Source organism: Platichthys flesus, chromosome 2 (assembly GCF_949316205.1).
Source record: "Platichthys flesus chromosome 2, fPlaFle2.1, whole genome shotgun sequence".
Classification (NCBI taxonomy): Eukaryota; Metazoa; Chordata; class Actinopteri; order Pleuronectiformes; family Pleuronectidae; genus Platichthys; species Platichthys flesus.
Window position 1 is genome coordinate 28670172 of NC_084946.1, and position 19610 is coordinate 28689781.

Genomic DNA, 19610 nt, shown 5'->3' on the forward strand with positions numbered 1-19610 from the left:
CACAACATGAAGCCATAACCCCTGAATAGCCCCCTGGTGGCCGCCTGCAGTATCGTTCACCTGCCACGTCTCCATGTTCAGCTGTTTCTGATCAGTTTGGTTTTTAATTGGTTATTTGATGATATACAAACAGATCCTGATTGACAGCCGAGACTGACTCTTGATTGGCTGGCTACATGTATGGGGGTGGGACCTCGATACTGTGGCTCCACCCCTCAGACTCCAGCTCAGAATGACGTCACATAACGGCTCCACTATCATATATTTTAGCTAAAGTTGTGATATTCTCCACAGCAGTAGGAGAACGAGTGTTGGCATCAAACAAATACCAGTAAAACCAGCAGAAGCCTCTTTTCCACTGGTCACTAAAATCTGTCTTGTGTCAGAACTGTGGACAGACACGATCATCACAGGACTGAGCTGAGATGAGACGTCTTCAGGTGAAGGTTCTCCTCTGAGCCTTCATGGTCTCAGAGGCTGACTCTGCAGAGTTTGAAGGAGCCTTGGTCTGTAGATCCAATACGAACCTGGTGGAACATTATTCACACTGTATTTAAATCTTTATTTATATTTAACTTTAATGTTATTATTTGACTTAAAGCCTGTAGAATGTGTTGGTGACAGTCACGGCTGCAGGAGGTGAAGACAGACTTTCATTCAGAGTGAAGCTGAACAGCAGCAGTGAGCTTCCAGCACAGAGAGCGGAGGAGGTGGAGGCTCTGAGTGAAGAATGAAGCTGTGTTCCTGCAGAAGGGAAAGTGAAGAATGGCTCTTTTCATTCAGGACGGAGGGAAGCGTGGCGGCCCTCGGTGTTCTGCCCACGTGGATCTCCCAGTTTGAAGCTTCTCCCACATGATAGAGATTAGGAGCCCGGAGACGGCAGGGTCTTGTGTTTCTACCCGGCTCCTTCCTCCCTCTCACACATGTTGGTCTTGTTAATGATGAGGAAGAGGAGGAGGAGGAGGAGAGGAAGGGAGAACGAGCGCAGGAAGAGGAACACATGCCGCTCTGTTCCCTTCAGGCTATCAGGCACGTGAGGTATGGAGGAAGGTGTGTGTGTGGGGGGGGGGGGGGGGGTCGACCGGATCCACGACCAGGAGAGGAAAAATATGATCCAATTTCATTTGGATTTATTTTGTTTGTTTAAGTGGCAAACTACAGGAAACCAATCAGAGTCCAGGACAGGTAGACTCCGCCCACGTAGGTGATGACAAAAGTGTTTAGTCCCTAAATTACATAAAGAAACCAAAACTAACCAGAAACAATGAAACTGTGGAACAAACACATGAAGCTGGTTCAGACTTTAGCAGAGATTCTTTTCCTCTTTGTGTTTTTTTGTCGAGTTACTGGTCTCGTGAAAAAGAGTGAAAACCTTGAGAGGCTGAAAACAGAAAGGAATCCGGTTCCGAGCGAGCCACGTGGGAGGTCTGCTCACGCCTCTGAGATCAGCCCCTGCTTCACCAGTCTGGAACAAAGGGGTTTACTGGTTCTGCGTTGGACCACACACTTAATGAATCACAACTTAAATCCCACAGATCAAATCCCGCAGGAACAAAGTTGTTGCTGCTGCCAGACTCCTCCATTGAGAGGATTAACACTACGAGGACCAGGAGAGATTTAAGGGACAAAGGGACAAAATGTGAATTATTAATAATTTCTGTTTAGTACACGTGTGTAAGGGGAAATTGAACTGACCAGTCGTCTCACTGCTGTGGCATACAGGGAGTTTGCTACAGCGGACGGACACAGCAGATAGACACAGAGGAGGATTTCATATCTTTTTTCATATTACGTTTTATGAAGCCCCTCTTTGTATTAGTTCTGGCACCTCTTCTGTTTTTCATATTGTCTTGTGAAACGCCTCTTTGTACAAGTCCTGGTTTTTTCACACTTGCAGCCAGTTGTTGCATCCTGAGCACCCGTGCTTGTTGTGTAACTCTGCAGAGCTTACTGTTATGAAGACTCAATGGCAACTCCGCTCTGAGAATTTCATTGTTTCAAATCTCAAGATGAATTTCCATCACACGTGTTGTAGAGACGAAGCGAGATACAACGAGGCGTCTTCCTCCTGAGGAGAGGAGCTGACGAGTTTCTTCAGGCAGCAGCTGTGATGAAAAACCAAAAGCTTCATGAACTTCCAGAACACGATCGAAGCGTTTGATCGGTTTGATCGATGCTGTAACTTTTCCTCTGGAGACCAGCTCCTCCTCTCTGTGCACGCTTCATTCACACAAACGTTACAGAAGAAGTTTCCCTGCGAAGCTTCATCGCCTGAACGTGAAAACCTGAAAAGAGACATTTGATCTTTTCTCACTGTTTCTTTCCTCTAGTTTTTTTTTGTGATTGTAAAAGTTGTGTAAAGTTAAAACCCTCATGAAAACGATCAGAAGAGTTCAGTTCAACCAGGATGGTCCTTCAACCTCATCAGTTTATAATCTGTTCATTTCTGAAAGTTTTTTATAATTTTGTTTAAGTTGAGCTCAGGTTCATTTGTATGAACTCGACGGTATCGGAATGAATGTTACAAAAAAAAAATCTGTAATGTAGGCACACACGCACACACACGCACACACACACACACACACAGACACACACCAGCTTCCATGTGAAAGCGGGCACTGTTTCACTTCTGCTTTCTCTATGAACACGACACTCTCAGTTCATTAATTCCACTTCCGCCCACTCTCTGTCTTTAGTTCAGGTTTCTTTCTGTCTGGTCCCAGCTCACTCCCAGTTCATTTCATCCCCTCTCACACTGACCCTGGACCAGTGGGACTTCGATAAGGATCATTAAAACCTCGTCCCTGTTGCTTCTTTTGAATGCGTCATCTCAGGAACAACATCTGAGCTCAAAGATGAACTGAGGAGAGTTTGGAGTTCAAAGGTCACAGTGAAACAGACTGAACTGAGCTGATGTTTCTCCTGCTGCTCTGAACACGAGTCTCATTCTGGCTCAATACCAGGAAATACCTTTTGAATGTGCTGAACATATATCTCATGAGTCTGGATGTGAACACAGTTTTTGGGGGTGAGACAGTTTTAGTCTGGATGGAAAAGAGAAACAGAGGAAATCACATTGATAATTTAAATTAAACTGAAAACTCTGAATGAAGCAGCTTCACATTAAAATGTTCAGACACGACTCAGGTCCGACGTCTGAAATAAACATTTAATGCAGTAAAGTTACAAACTGAATCTATTAATAAGCTCAATAGGTTGATTGAATGATTTAGATTAAACTGATATCTCTGGATCATATATTTTATATTCATGTCCTCCTGTGATCGGCTTCTGATCATCAGGTCAACTCTGCATGAAGAGGTGGAAGTTGGCTCTGGTGAACTCCTGGTGGATGGTCTCCAGCAGGACATCGTCCTCCTGTCCCTCGTCACTGCCCCCGTCTCTCCCTCCTCCTCCTCCTCCTCCTCCTCCTCCTCGGACAGACGAAGGCGGCTGGAGCTCGGGGGTGTAGGTGAAACTGAAAGAGGTGCGATAAATCAGGCCGTCCAATCGGATGAGGGACAGAGGGACGGTGAGGACGCGCCGCAGAGAGCGCCACCCGTCGCTGAAGACAGAGACGTCAGGGACGACACACAGCAGAGACTTGGGCGACCTGCAGAGAAGCAAGGCAGGAAGAAGAGTGAGGTCATGGGTCACGGTGAAGAAGTGAGACCTTCATCCTCTGAGTCCTGAGGGGGAATCCAGAATCACAACGTGTACACAAACAAACACGATGATGACTGTGGACAAACAGGGGCTCCCACGAGTGAAGCCTAAACACCTGGAGCGCCCCCTGGTGGCCGGCAGCAGCACAGTTCACCCCCCCCCCCGCCCCCTCCACGTCAGCTGATGGGACATGGACCAAACTAAAAAAGTTCTTCACACTTCAAGTGTAAGATGTTATTCATTTTTTAAGTGGGGACTTGCAGTCCATCTATATTTGCAGTTTGTGATACAATCACACATTAATAAACTATAACTTTTGATTCTATATATGAAGTTTCTTTTAATAATTAAAGTTTTTAAATATGTCTGAAAATCTAAATTCATATGAAAAAGACTAATTGAGCAAAATTTGCAAAGAAATTCCCGTTTTAATAAAACTTAAAGTATCAGGTATTAAATGTGAATATTATTATTTCCAATGTGAGGCAAAAAGAACATGGAACTTAAACCTCTGCTTCTTACTGCAGCAACACAACATGTCTCTGAGGTTAACTTCATTCTAGCTTTAACTCCAGTTGTAAATCACGTGAGTAATTATGGCCCAGCTCAGATTTACGGTTGTGATTCCGCCTCTCGTGTCGTTCTCCAGCTGCAGCAGATGTTTCCACAGGAGAAGCTGCAGTGAAGCGTTGAGCAGCTCGAGAGGCTGACGTCTCCATCAGGAGGTGGTGGAGACCAAACCCAGAGACAAAACAGAGAGAACCCAGCAACTAAACTCCTCACAAACTACCCTGAGGGACCAAGCTGCTTTTATCTGAATACGAATATGCAACACGATCCATAATATGTATTGTTGCATTGACCACTTTCTGTGCTGCCCCCAAGTGGTCGCAAAAGAGATAATGAAGGTTTAAAATTAAGAAAACAAAACACACAAACTTCTTCTATTCAGCACTTTTCAAAACAAACTAGAGTAAAAGAAGAGGACAGAGGAAAATAAATATAGAAACCACTGAGAAAACTGCACAGGAACCTGTCCATGTGTAGATGATTATATGATTATATGATTATATGAGTACGTGACAGACTAAACACGATCTGATATGAAGTCCTAGCGAGCAGCAGATATTCTGAACGCACTCTCATGAGGTGTTTCATTCACACACGTCCCTCTTGCACGGCAGCGAGGATCATGTTTCTAATTGGCTGCAGCCTCTCGTACAAACAGCTCAGTGTGGTCGACTGTTAAATAAACACGGCTCGCTCCACGCTGCCGAGCGGCTGCTGCCAGGAGGAGGATCCACCAGAGAGCCAGGAGCCTCTCGGCCAGAGAGCCAGGAGCCTCAGGCCAGAGAGCCAGGAGCCTCAGGCCAGAGAGCCAGGAGCCTCAGGCCAGAGAGCCAGGAGCCTCAGGCCAGAGAGCCAGGAGCCTCAGCACCTCAGCTGGGGCATCTGAGGGGGTTCTGACGTCAGAGGAGCTGTTTGGATCTGTGAGTCTGTGAGGAGACGCCTCAGGAGTCAGGGAAGCTTCTCTTTAACTTAAACTCCTTCAAGCTGCACAGGTCCAGGTTGGTTTCTCAAAATGGACCAAAACCAGTAAACAAGCAAGTTCAACAAATTCCCTGAATGTGTGAATCAATGTTTGATTATTAGAACTTGTTGAGTGAACAGTTTTTTACCTTAAGTCAGCAAAAAAACCCTCTTAGAAACAGAATGAAGACATGAAATGTGAATAAAGATGATGCATCGCTTTATCATTCAAATATTTGTTCAAGCAAAGTCAAAAGCTTGTTTGTTTCAGTTTCTCCAGTCGTTGAGTTGTTCCCATTTAAAACGAGTCTGTTGTGTTTTATTTAAATTCCTCAACAAGAAGCTAAATAACAGCTTTTGGAATCTGGGTGAGATGAAATGTAATTTGGGTTCAAACCTGGTTACCTAACAGTTAGTCTGTAGGAGCCAGAATTCATTTTTAGGACAGAATTTATGAGCAGCAGAACTTCACACCTGGATCCTCTGTGGGGAAGCTGCAGGAGAGCGACTGGTGTGAAACTGAATTAAATCAACGAACCTGAAAACCAACAATATTATTAACAAGATAAATCTCAAGAATAACTCATTTCATCCCCCGACGTTCCACCTGCTGTTAAACACGATCAGGAAACTGTCCATCAACAAAAAGGTTTAAAAGACTTTAGCTCGTCAATATTAAATAACTTATGAATCCATCAAATCAGAATCCACCTGATCTATTCTCTTAATGTCTCTTGTTCTGTTTTCTCCTCGACTCACTTGAACATGGTCTCAGCTTCACTGTTTCCAAACCAGACTTTGAGATGAGGGCTGAAGTTTTCCCCGAGGATTTCCAGCATGGCCACGTGTCCTCCACCGTTCACCTGGAGGAACAGGAAACAAGCGACTGACGGCCTGAGCTCATGTGACCTCTGTGTGTGTGTACGTGTGTGTGAGTGTGTTTGTACGTGTGTTATCGGACTCACCTCCAGCCCTATGATGACAGGAAAAGGACTGACTGGCGTCTGGACACAGGACAGACCCTCGTTAAAGGTGAATTCCACCATCTCCACTCCGATGATGGTCCAACAGGACCCGTCGTTCAGCACCACCCGGCTGGGGTCCCTGGCGCTGGACGGAGCCTGGAGCCAGACAAAGAGAGATGGAGACAGAGAAGGATGGAGATGAAGGAGGGAGGAGGACTGAACACAGAGAAGGATAGAGATGAAGGAGGGAGGAGGGAGGAGGACTGAAGCCAGAGAAGGATGGAGATGAAGGAGGGAGGAGGACTGAAGCCAGAGAAGGATGGAGATGAAGGAGGGAGGAGGACTGAAGCCAGAGAAGGATGGAGAAGAAGGAGGGAGGAGGAATGAAGCCAGAGAAGGATAGAGATGAAGGAGGGAGGAGGGAGGAGGAGTGAAGCCAGAGAAGGACGGAGATGAAGGAGGGAGGAGGACTGAAGCCAGAGAAGGATGGAGATGAAGGAGGGAGGAGGACTGAAGCCAGAGAAGGATGGAGATGAAGGAGGGAGGAGGACTGAAGCCAGAGAAGGATGGAGATGAAGGAGGGAGGAGGGAGGAGGAGTGAAGCCAGAGAAGGACGGAGATGAAGGAGGGAGGAGGACTGAAGCCAGAGAAGGATGGAGAAGAAGGAGGGAGGAGGATTGAAGCCAGAGAAGGATAGAGATGAAGGAGGGAGGAGGGAGGAGGAGTGAAGCCAGAGAAGGACGGAGATGAAGGAGGGAGGAGGACTGAAGCCAGAGAAGGATGGAGAAGAAGGAGGGAGGAGGATTGAAGCCAGAGAAGGATGGAGATGAAGGAGGGAGGAGGGAGGAGGAGTGAAGCCAGAGAAGGACGGAGATGAAGGAGGGAGGAGGACTGAAGCCAGAGAAGGATGGAGAAGAAGGAGGGAGGAGGATTGAAGCCAGAGAAGGATAGAGATGAAGGAGGGAGGAGGGAGGAGGAGTGAAGCCAGAGAAGGACGGAGATGAAGGAGGGAGGAGGACTGAAGCCAGAGAAGGATGGAGATGAAGGAGGGAGGAGGACTGAAGCCAGAGAAGGATGGAGATGAAGGAGGGAGGAGGATTTAAGCCAGAGAAGGATAGAGATGAAGGAGGGAGGAGGGAGGAGGAGTGAAGCCAGAGAAGGACGGAGATGAAGGAGGGAGGAGGACTGAAGCCAGAGAAGGATGGAGATGAAGGAGGGAGGAGGACTGAAGCCAGAGAAGGATGGAGATGAAGGAGGGAGGAGGATTGAAGCCAGAGAAGGATGGAGATGAAGGAGGGAGTCTCACCAGGTACTGGATGATGCTGTCGTTGGAGAGACACAGGAAGGCCTGGGGGTCGTCTCTGAACTGGAAGGCACACTTGTGGAGCTGAGACACCGGCTCGTCCACGTCCAGGATGGCCTGCTGCTTGTTGACCTTACGAATCACCTGGTGGCGTTTAACAACACGATGAAGAGAAACAACAATAACATGATTTACAACTTAAATACATTCAATTAACATATTTATGGATTCATTTAAAAAACTTTCCTAAATCACACTTAAACAGGAACGCTGCTCATTCACTAAAATGTGGTCCTGTCAAGTGTACAACATCTTTGAAAGTTCACGTCTTCGTCTTCTTCGTGTCCGGCTCCTCTTCTTCATCCTGAGATGTTTGTGTTCTTCAGGTTTCACGTCACGTGTTAGAAACCTCATCGACACGTCCACTCGCTCTCTGGGAAGCTTCCACACATTGTCCTGCTGGTTCCTCACATGGACTCACTCTGACATGTTACACACATGTTACCAGGAGGCTGCAGGAGAAGATCCAGAACATGTCCAGAGACACTGACTCTGACATTTGTTCATGTGAGGAACATGTGAGGAACACGTCAGGAACACGGCAGGATCATATCTGGACTTCAGTGCTGGATTAGATGAGATTACATCTCTTTTTTTGGATGATGAAGGAGAGCTGAGACCAGCTGACATGCGTCTCACTGCAGACTGAGATTTGAAAAGCTCTAACTGTCCAGCAGGGGTCTGATCATGGCTGCACAGGGGAAATCCTCTGGTATCTTCTGACCTTGAGCTCCATCAGGCTAACGTGCACACCACACGCTAACGTGCACACCACACGCTAACATGCACACAGAACATTAAGCACTTTGTTCTCTTCCCGGGCTGCTGATGCAGCTGAAGGTTTTCATCTGCACGTCTGCCTTCACCTCCTCAGTCCCTGAAGGTCGACCACAACCAAGCTGCTCTCCACGCTCCTGGTCTTCAAACAAACTGAAGCAGCGACAGGCCTCCAGTGTAAAAACATCCAGAGGTGCAGAGAGCAGCTTCCAGCACCGGGCCGGGGCTCAGGTTGTTATCACAGCAGTTTAGAGGAGCTGAGAAGAGTCTGCTCAGCGCTTCTTCTCAGTTTAACTCAAAGTGCATGATGGGAGGAACATCTCAGCCTTTCAGGGATCAGCAGATAATGAGAGACGTGCACACACACATCTGTGAGACACACATCTGTGAGACACACATCTGTGAGACACACATCTGTGAGACACACATCTGTGAGACACACATCTGTGAGACACACATCTGTGAGACACACATCTGTGAGACACACATCTGTGAGACACACGTGATAATCAGGAGCTGCTTGTACCACGACAATCTGTGGTTCAAACATTTAAACATGATATGATGAGCTTCTCCTCTCTCTCTCTCTCTCGCTCTCTCTCTCTCTCTCTTCTCTCTCTCTCTCTGTCTCTCTATCTCTCTCTCTCTCTCTCTCTCTCTCTTCTCACTCTCTCTCTCACAGGAGAACCAGATGAACATTTCTTTAACGTCTACTTTGACTTCATAGTTTGGTTAATGACCAGCCACCAGGGGGCTTTGGCTTCTCTTTTGGGAGCTGTCATGTCGTCCATCTTTATATGGTCAGTACACATGAGTGTGTGTGTGTGTGTGTGTGTGTGTGTGTGTGTGTTTGTGTTACCATTGGTGGCAGTGCTACTCCAGACTCCGTGCACACTAACTGGACCACAGCGCCGTAACAGATGAAGCCTTCGCTCAGCACAAAGTCCCCTTGGTCAGCACTTTGGTCCTCCACTACACACACAGACACACACACAGACACACAGAGACACACACACGCACATGCGCAAACCCACACATGAATATTCATATGAACTGTACATTAACAGATAGTATATTTAACTTTCACTGCAACACAGACTCATCTTTTGAGTGCCTGCCTGCGTGTGTGTGTGTGTGTGTGTGTGTGTCTGTGTGTGTGTGTGTGTGTGTGTGTGTGTGTGTTGGGGTGAAGGACTGAGGTTTAGGTTTTGCTGGTGGGAGGTCCGTGCACTGTGTTAAATAAATAACCTCCCAGCAGATCTTTGGAGCGTCTTTCCAGACGAGTGTGAGGGAAACACTGGTGAATAACTCGCTCTCACACTGACTGTATTAATGCAGGGTGGCCGACTGGTGAGGAGACGTCTGGGGACTGGAGGGAAACCAGTCTGATCCTGGAGGGAACCAGACTGATACTGGAGGAAAACCAATCTGATACTGGAGGGAACCAGACTGATACTGGAGGGAACCAGACTGATACTGGAGGAAAACCAATCTGATACTGGAGGGAACCAGACTGATACTGGAGGGAACCAGACTGATATTCTATATTCTAGTCTATATTTCGTTCTCATGCTGAGTAGATGTGTGTGTACAGTCTGAGTTTCCTCCCCACAGTTCCTTCTCATACTGTAACATATGATCCTGGCGGCGCCACTGGTATTAACATCCCATAGAGCGTCCGGCCCGGTCACACCCAGAGGAGGTTGATTTCTGGATTCTCCTCTGAGCCTCTGTTTTTGATTTAAACTCACACAGTGACCACAATGTGACCTTTACAGTACACAAGGCATCAGTCAGTGTGTGAACACACACTCACACACACTCTCAGATTTACCCATGGTGATGGTGAAGGCTGTCCACTGTCTGGCGCTGGCTACAAAAGCTCCTCTGTCCACTGAGAGGTAACGAGTGCTGACCGTCTGAGAGCGCAGGCGGTTGAACAAAGCAACTCTGGAGCACGAGGAGATACACACTGAAACACACACAAAGACAGAGGCTGACCCACACTGATTCTGAACACACACACACTCACACACTGTACAACACAGTACAAGCTCTTCATTTGAGCTTTGCATTGGTGGCATCTGTAATATTTGACACTCACTCAGGTTGAAAGCTCGATAAGGATTCGTTCTCACACAGAAACCTGAGGAATCGGACGTCATATGATCAACAGTGTCAGCTGTCAAGATGATGCCTCTTTTTAGAGTGTGCGTGTGAGTGTGTGTGTGTGCGTGTGTGTGTGTGAGTGTGTGTGTTGGTTTTGACCCTGTGACCTGCAGTGACCTGTCACTACCGGCTATCAATCGTCCAGCTGAACCTGGATCAGTCTCTGTCTGAGCAGGATGTTTAAAACCACGGAAAGACGATTTATCACTGAATCAGAATAAAAAAGACTGAAAGTGTTTTTGAAGTTTTCAAGATAAATTCAACGAAGCTGTTTTACTATGAGATGTTCAAATCTATGAAGAAGAGGAGCCGCACACGTAGAAGATGAAGACGTCCACTCGGAAACACGAGGAGATTCCAGATCTTCTGGTGATGAGGGCCGACCCGGTGTGGAGGAGCTGGAAACAACAACACTGATCTTTCCACAGCAGAGTTTATACGTCATGTCCCGCCTCCTGCTGCTCTACAGGCTCCGCCCCTGCTGCTCTACAGGCTCCGCCCCTCACCTGGATGTTCCCAGATGTTCCTGTTTGAACGAGTCGGACCCGACAACCTGCTGCTGTGGTTCGTACTCAGTGAAACACAAACTCTGCTCTAGTCAAACATGAAGAAACCTGAAACAGCCTGAGAACCCAACGCCTGCTGACCCGGCTGTGGAGGAATGAAACGTGGAGAAGAAGTGAAGAGGTGACTCACGGTCCACGTTCTTCATGGACTGTCTCTTCTGTGACGGCTTGGAGATCACTTTGATCAGCCTGCTCTGGAACGAACCCACTTCCTGTCTGTTGCCCAGGAAGAGTCGCAGCAGGAGGCGGAAGTGTTTCCTCTTGTCCTGATCAGAGATGAACAGCGACTTGGCGCAGGCAAACATCTGCTGCAGAGACAGAGGAGGAGTCAGTGGGTCAGAGGTGGTGAATGAAGATGGACTCCACTCTGTCCAGACCGACAGCCACCAGGGGGCGATACAGATGTTTTGGCTTCTTTGCTCTGTCGTCCATCTTTAGCTGCGTTCACTCTGCAACATTCAAGACTGAAAAGTGTTTTAGATACGTATCAGAAATAATCTCCATCCACACAAACACACCTGCAAAAAACACACGTCACATGACCATTCACGTCCACAGTGTTACTGAGAGGAAGTGTTACTGACAGGAAGTGTTCTGAGAGGAGGTGTTACTGACGGGAAGTGTTACTGAGAGGAAGTGCTACTGACGGGAAGTGCTACTGACAGGAAGTGTTCTGAGAGGAGGTGTTACTGACGGGAAGTGTTACTGAGAGGAAGTGCTACTGACGGGAAGAGATACTGACAGGAAGTGTTCTGAGAGGAGGTGTTACTGACGGGAAGTGTTACTGAGAGGAAGTGTAACTGACAGGAAGTGTTCTGAGAGGAAGTGTAACTGACAGGAAGTGTTCTGAGAGGAAGTGTAACTGACAGGAAGTGTTCTGAGAGGAGGTGTTACTGACGGGAAGTGTAACTGAGAGAAAGTGTTACTGACGCTTTGTGTTCACCGCCAGTAGTCGAGTCATGTGACTGATGAGAACCAATCAGAACGTCTGCGTCATCGTTTACTAAAGTCTCAGTTTCTGTTCAGACTGAAACTCAAACCCAGAGTTTTCAAAGTCAATCAATCAACGAGAAGCAGCAGCGTTTAGTCTCTTTAGTCAACAAAGCAAAAGTGAAGCATTTTAAAACGTCACATCAGTGTGGACGTATATGTGTGAATATTGTTCCTGTCACTGTGTTAGTTGTGCCCTGGTGAGTTGTAGGGACAGAGAAACAGGAAGTCTCTTCTCTCTCGGTGAGGACGTCAGCGAGAGACAAACAATGTGTTGACAGGAGCAGACACGACTGTTTGTTGAGTCAACAGTGGTGTCTGCTGTGAAGGAGGTGATTGTCTCGTGTGGACGATCACACCGAGCTGTCTGTCCCTCCAGGTCTTCAGGTCCCATCAGCCACTCACCCACTGCTGCTGGTCCCAGCATCAAGCAAAGCTACGGAGCTCCAGTGCATCTCAGAACTTCTTGATAGATTTAGAAAGTCTTTGATTTGAATAACTGGTGTTCTGGATGTAAGAAGATGTGTTGGTGCTTCGTCTCTACACACAACACGTCATTTATCTCCTGTTGCTGGAGGAGAATTTATCTTGAACAAAGGTTCAAACCAGAGAACTGGTGACAAAAACACACACACACACACACACACACACACACACACACACAGACACACACAGCTCTCTAACCGTGGAGTCTGGCTGCTCATCGAAGACCAGTTTGAAAGTGTCGGCCTGAGACTGGCTGGAGTTGTCGAGACACATGTAACCACACATCCGATACACAGAGTCTCCATAACCAGCGGCTGCAGGAGAATGAGAGAGAGGAGAGAGGAAGACATGACAGCAGAGGGATGAAGAGGATGAGAGAGAGGAGGGAGGAAGACATGACAGCAGAGGGATGAAGAGGATGAGAGAGAGGAGGGAGGAAGACATGACAGCAGAGGGATGAAGAGGATGAGAGAGAGGAGGGAGGAAGACATGACAGCAGAGGGATGAAGAGGATGAGAGAGAGGAGGAAGGAACACATGACAGCAGAGGGATGAGGAGGATGAGAAAGAGGAGGGAAGAAGACGTGACAGCAGAGGGATGAAGAGGATGAGAGAGAGGAGGGAAGAAGACATGACAGCAGAGGGATGAAGAGGATGAGAGAGAGGAGAGAAGAAGACATGACAGCAGAGGGATGAAGAGGATGAGAGAGAGGAGGGAGGAAGACATGACAGCAGAGGGATGAAGAGGATGAGAGAGAGGAGGGAGGAACAGAAGACAAATAAAGAAGGATAAGGACAGAGCTGTATCTGATGTTGTATTCTAACATGTTGGTTTCCTCACCCTTCAGATGATCCTGCATGACCTTCCATCCACGACCACGGATGTACACGCAGGGCGGAGGACAGAAGAACCTGAACAATTCAAACGTTACTCGTGAACCTGAACTTTTGTGTGAACGTAGCCAGAGTTGTTCGTGTTTTTTAAGTTTGCTGCGGTTGTGTTAATCAAAGTGAGTTGTCGTCACCTCTTCTCGTTGCCGTAGGACTTCTGAGCCACCTTGGCGTGCAGGATGACCACGCTCTGGTCAGCGTGGGCGTCTCGTCCTGGTTCCCTCGCTGCTCCCACCGACTGGCAGCCGTGAAACCTGGGGTCCGGCCTCCTGATTGGACGAGAAAACCGTGACTCACAAAGAACCAGCTCAAGAATGGAACTAGATTTCAGTGGATGAAGGTCAAAGGTCACGGTTGACTTTGAATCACATTCAGAAACATTTCACAGGAGTTTGTTTATCATCATTTCTAAAAGCATCAATATGAAGGTTTTTACTCTTTTCCTTAAAAAAATTCTATATTTCCCATTTGACCTGTATTTACGTTACTTGTCATGTAACAGGAAAACAGGATCAAAGTGCTTCCATCAAATAAAAGAAACACCGGCCACAAACTGACATAACATTATGATATTTCCTCCTCGTGTGTCTCTCGGCCTCAAAGTGGGAAACCGGCTCATTAATTCCTCAGTGAGCGATTAATCTCTGTTTGGACGATTAGAGCCCGTGTGTCATTAGAGGTCACGTGATCGCTGAGCAGCCGGTGAACCACTGAGCGGCCGGTGAACCACTGGGCGGCCGGTGAACCACTGAGCGGCCGGTGAACCACTGGGCGGCCGGTGAACCACTGGGCGGCCGGTGAACCACTGGGCGGCCGGTGAACCACTGAGCGGACGGTGAACCACTGGGCGGCCGGTGAACCACTGGGCGGCCGGTGAACCACTGAGCGGCCGGTGAACCACTGGGCGGCCGGTGAACCACTGGGCGGCCGGTGAACCACTGGGCGGCCGGTGAACCACTGGGCGGCCGGTGAACCACTGAGCGGCCGGTGAACCACTGGGCGGCCGGTGAACCACTGGGCGGCCGGTGAACCACTGGGCGGCCGGTGAACCACTGGGCGGCCGGTGAACCACTGGGCGGCCGGTGAACCACTGGGCGGCCGGTGAACCACTGGGCGGCCGGTGAACCACTGGGCGGCCGGTGAACCACTGGGCGGCCGGTGAACCACTGGGCGGCCGGTGAACCACTGGGCGGCCGGTGAACCACTGGGCGGCCGGTGAACCACTGGGCGGCCGGTGAACCACTGGGCGGCCGGTGAACCACTGGGCGGCCGGTGAACCACTGGGCGGCCGGTGAACCACTGGGCGGCCGGTGAACCACTGAGCGGCCGGTGAACCACTGGGCGGCCGGTGAACCACTGGGCGGCCGGTGAACCACTGAGCGGCCCCTCGGAGCTCCGCTAACAAAGTCAGCTGTCACATCAGCTGTGTTCTCCCTCTGCAGCGATGGTGTAATGAGGGGCCGGACACTGAGCTACAGCCCCGGGGCCTGGAGCCTGGAATGCTCCTCATAATGAAGACTGTTGACCCGGAGCAGGAGGAGGAGGAGGGCAGCAAACAAGCAGTGGTGACGGGCGGCAACAAAAAGAAACGACAGCAGAAAGGACTCGAGTGTGTGACTCCAGATGGAGAAACAAGTCGACGTGTCAGTGAAAGTGTTGAAGAACGTGAGAGAAGATTCCTGGAGCTGCACCAATCCACTGGACAAACGTTAACGTGAGGAATCAAACATCTGACGTCTGTTCCACTGGAGATCTAAAGTTACTTTTATACCAAACCGGTGCTTTAACGTTAAACTTAAACTTTAAGCTTGTGTTAAACCACTTTGTAATTAGAGTCCCTCTGGTTTGACATCATCTCCGTCCTCAATGCAGCATCCTGGTACATGTCCTCAGAGGAGGACACTGGAGAGTGAGTGGTCATGTACAGGGGGGGGGGATCCTCTGACCCCCTGCTCCCCTCTCCACAGTTCAGAGTTCAGGGTCACACTTCACTGGCTATGTGTGTATGTGTATGTGTGTGTGTGTGTGTGGTCAGTCACCAGGGTGCCACCATGGAGTCTAAATTAGACCTTCCCCTCTCCAAAGGTCAAAGGTCAGTGTGTCAGGAGCTCAGAGCCTCTGGTATTTCACACGGAGGACACAGAACGGCCTGAAGGGGGGGGGGGGGGGGGGAGGAATTCACTCTCACCTCCAGGGAAACTTTGTCCTCTCGTCCCGAGGTTGAAAAGTTGTAATGACTACAATCATTGTGAGGTCCGTCAGCGCAACACAACTGCACCTGAGACCTGTCTGCTGTCACCTGACACAACAAGGTCACATGATACATCCACAACCTGTGACATCACCGTCCTCTCTCTGTTGAACAGATGTTATATTCAGACGTGTGTTTGTTTGTTTGTTCGGACTTTGTTCCAGAAACTCTGTCTGTGTCTCACGTTTCTCCAGAACCGATCATCTCATCATCTCATCAGCTCATCATCTTCACACTCGTCAGGTGTGTTGTTAGGATCCATTGAAGGGAAGAGCTGAATTGTTTTAAATATGATTGAACTGCCAACCAGAGCTTTGTATCAGCAAGACACAACGACGACAACTCATTCGTTCACAACAACAGTTCATTCATGACAGCTGCTTCACTCTGAGGAGCCAGTGAGGAGCAGCTGAGGAGCAGGCGAGGAGATCGTTGTGCAGCAGCAGGTCTTCACCTCACCTTCACACTGGGCCCAGCTGGAACCTGATTGGCCCCTGAAGTCGTTTTTTCTAAATAAACTTGTCTACTAACTATAAATATGACAATTTGCTTGAACAAAAAACTATTTTCACAATATATCCACTGGTGTGTGTCTGTTCACAACCAATCATCAACAATGGACATATAATTGGCCCCTCTGTGTAAATGGTGGCCACCTAATGGCCCCTGATTGAGATAAATCTTAGATCCGCCACTGCAATGAAAGATACAAGATAATGCTCTGTTATTGTAGATTATTGTTTTAAGTTATGAGACTGATTTGGCTCCAACGTTTGAAGTAGTTGTCTTGAAGTTCAGAGTTTTCAAAACCTTGGAAAGCCACCGGGCTCCACCGGACCTGTCCTCAGGTTTCAGAGGCTGGGGCCGGGGGAGCGAGGGGGAGGGGTCTCTCTCTGCCTCCACAAATACTTTCCTCCTCCTGGTATTTTAATAGCTGCCCTCCATCCCTCCACCGGCTCATTCCACAGAGTCAAGCCGAGGACAGGTCACAGACACCCCGCGCCCTGAACGCGTCTCCACGGCTCATTCCTCACGCGTCTGAAGAAGTTTGGGATAAGTTCGAGTCGAGCCCTGATCTCAGCTCCCCGACCCGGGACATCTGGACTTTAAGTGTCAGAGGTCTGATCGTCTCACCTGTCCCAGCCGCTCCCGGTCCTCGGTGCGTCGCGTCCGGCCAGCAGCGGCCCCAGGTGAGTGAGCGGGATGACCGGGTCCGGGGCCCCAGGGGCGGGGAACAGGAGCGCGGGGTCCGCCGGGGGACATCCGGCCTGGAGCATCGGAGTCTCTGAGATAAGAGATTTTAAACCTGTTAGAATAAAAGTAATTCAATGATTAATGCGTCACTTAAACCACCTTTAATTGAAGAGTAGAAGATAATATAATCTGAAATAATCTGAATTAGAACTGAGGAGCTGAGGTAATTCATCAATCTTTAGTTTCAGCTTCTGAACTCTGAAGATCTTCTGCTTCTCTTTGTTGATCTGAGTGTAAACGGACTTCGATTATAAAACATCTGTCACATCAGCCTCATCGTTTTCAATATTCTCTCACGTAGAGATTAAATAATGAGTTGGTCATTTGAGGAATTAATAATCAGGTGTAACTGACACAGACAAGATTTTTGTATTCTATATTTTTCAAGCTCAGAAGCTTTAAGTTTGGTATAAATGAACTTTTTTAAATGAGAGATGATGAAAAACTGATCAATAGAATTGGACGAACACATTGGTCACAGATTCATTGTGGGAAAAGCTTTTTGTTTTTAAGATTTTAGTATTTATGTGTAATTCTGCTTTTGGATGAAGTGAGACGATGAAACAAAGATTTCATTTCAGAAAACAAGAGTTGATTAAAAGAGAGAGAGAGAGAGAGAGAGAGAGAGAGAGAGAGAGAGAGAGAGAGAGAGAGAGAGAGAGAGAAATGCATTGGGTTCACACTGGTTGACTGGAGGTGAAGCTCAGACGCTCAGAGCTGCTCAGGGAGAAAGACAGAGAGAGAGAGAGAGAGAGAGAGAGAGAGAGACAGACAGACAGACAGACAGAGAGACAGACAGACATTAGACTGGTCTGTGGTGTTGTGTCTGTGGGTCTGTCTGATGCTCACTGTGTTTCCATTTCATTGTTAAGAGTTTTGTGAAGAGGAATTAACTGTGAACTGGTCTGAGGTGGGTGTGCTGCACAGTGTGGTCAGTAGGTGGCAGTGCTGCTGCGACGCCTGGCAGATGAATGTAGACACTGATCTGAGGTCTGTTGGATCTAAGCCACAGTGCCAGTGTTTGAGTGACGGACCCCAGGTGGGTACAGCAGGAAGTGTGTGTGGCACACAGGAAGTGAGAGGGTGAGACAGGTGGACAGACAGGAAGTCAAACTGTCGGTCTCTCAGTGAAACAGTAGCAGAGTCCACATCTGGTTCTGATCTTCAGCTAACAACAAGTGCTGTGTCTTCATCTGAGTCTGGACTCCAGCTGTCACTCAAACTGCTCACTGTATCCCCCCCCACCACCACCACCTGTCTCACTGAGTCCATCCGGTCCCACTGTCTCAGTGGGACAGGAGAGACTGCAGCCGCTTCACCTGTCTCACTGCTCACACCCTCTACCTCCTCTCTAACTGACACACACTGACTCCATCCTGTCTCTCTGACTCCCCCCTCCTCCCTCTCCATCCTGTCTCTCTGACTCCCCCCTCCTGTCTCTCCATCCTGTCTCTCTGACTCCCCCTCCTCTCTCTCCATCCTGTCTCTCTGACTCCCCCCTCATCCCTCTCCATCCTGTCTCTCTGACTCCCCCCTCCTGTCTCTCCATCCTGTCTCTCTGACTCCCCCCTCCTCCCTCATCATCCTGTCTCTCTGACTCCCCCCTCCTCCCTCATCATCCTGTCTCTCTGACTCCCCCCTCCTCCCTCATCATCCTGTCTCTCTGACTCCCCCCTCCTCCCTCATATTCCTGTCTCTCTGACTCCCCCCTCCTCCCTTTCCATCCTGTCTCTCTGACTCCCCCCTCATCCCTCTCCATCCTGTCTCTCTGACTCCCCCCTCCTCCCTCATCATCCTGTCTCTCTGACTCCCCCCTCCTCCCTCATATTCCTGTCTCTCTGACTCCCCCCTCCTCCCTCATCATCCTGTCTCTCTGACTCCCCCCTCCTCCCTCATATTCCTGTCTCTCTGACTCCCCCCTCCTCCCTTTCCATCCTGTCTCTCTGACTCCCCCCTCCTCCCTCATCATCCTGTCTCTCTGACTCCCCCCTCCTCCCTCATATTCCTGTCTCTCTGACTCCCCCCTCCTCCCTCATCATCCTGTCTCTCTGACTCCCCCCTCCTCCCTCTCTAACCTGTCTCTCTGACTCCCCCCTTCTCTCTCTCCATCCTGTCTCTCTGACTCCCCCCTCATCCCTCTCCATCCTGTCTCTCTGACTCCCCCCTCCTCCCTCATATTCCTGTCTCTCTGACTCCCCCCTCCTCCCTTTCCATCCTGTCTCTCTGACTCCCCCCTCATCCCTCTCCATCCTGTCTCTCTGACTCCCCCCTCCTCCCTCATCATCCTGTCTCTCTGACTCCCCCCTCCTCCCTCATATTCCTGTCTCTCTGACTCCCCCCTCCTCCCTCATCATCCTGTCTCTCTGACTCCCCCCTCCTCCCTCATATTCCTGTCTCTCTGACTCCCCCCTCCTCCCTTTCCATCCTGTCTCTCTGACTCCCCCCTCCTCCCTCATCATCCTGTCTCTCTGACTCCCCCCTCCTCCCTCATATTCCTGTCTCTCTGACTCCCCCCTCCTCCCTCATCATCCTGTCTCTCTGACTCCCCCCTCCTCCCTCTCTAACCTGTCTCTCTGACTCCCCCCTTCTCTCTCTCCATCCTGTCTCTCTGACTCCCCCCTCATCCCTCTCCATCCTGTCTCTCTGACTCCCCCCTCCTCCCTCATATTCCTGTCTCTCTGACTCCCCCCTCTTCCCTTTCCA

The 19610-nt window shown here is 49.2% G+C and overlaps 2 protein-coding genes across 7 annotated transcripts in view; one reads left to right on the forward strand and one right to left on the reverse strand.

The window, feature by feature from the left end:
* Positions 1-3123: 3123 nt before the first annotated feature.
* rbpjl (recombination signal binding protein for immunoglobulin kappa J region-like) overlaps positions 3124-19610 on the reverse strand; it is a 19069-nt gene continuing 2582 nt past the window's right edge. For 3 of the 6 annotated variants that reach the window (XM_062410210.1, XM_062410202.1, XM_062410194.1), the window contains 11 exons: positions 16788-16959; positions 13537-13671; positions 13353-13423; positions 12711-12826; positions 11167-11344; positions 10136-10273; positions 9161-9273; positions 7468-7608; positions 6162-6317; positions 5956-6059; positions 3124-3613 (listed from right to left, as the gene is read on the reverse strand). In XM_062410210.1, the coding sequence (XP_062266194.1) occupies positions 3304-3613; positions 5956-6059; positions 6162-6317; positions 7468-7608; positions 9161-9273; positions 10136-10273; positions 11167-11344; positions 12711-12826; positions 13353-13423; positions 13537-13671; positions 16788-16959 (1634 nt within the window). In that variant the 3' untranslated portion in view covers positions 3124-3303. The remainder of the gene's footprint in view (positions 3614-5955; positions 6060-6161; positions 6318-7467; positions 7609-9160; positions 9274-10135; positions 10274-11166; positions 11345-12710; positions 12827-13352; positions 13424-13536; positions 13672-16787; positions 16960-19610) is intronic. The other 3 variants (XM_062410224.1, XM_062410231.1, XM_062410218.1) reach the window with 2 other exon arrangements.
* matn4 (matrilin 4) overlaps positions 16625-19610 on the forward strand; it is a 23072-nt gene continuing 20086 nt past the window's right edge. Inside the window, exon 1 of the mRNA XM_062410081.1 lies at positions 16625-16843. The gene's annotated coding sequence lies outside the window, so the exon portion shown is untranslated. The remainder of the gene's footprint in view (positions 16844-19610) is intronic.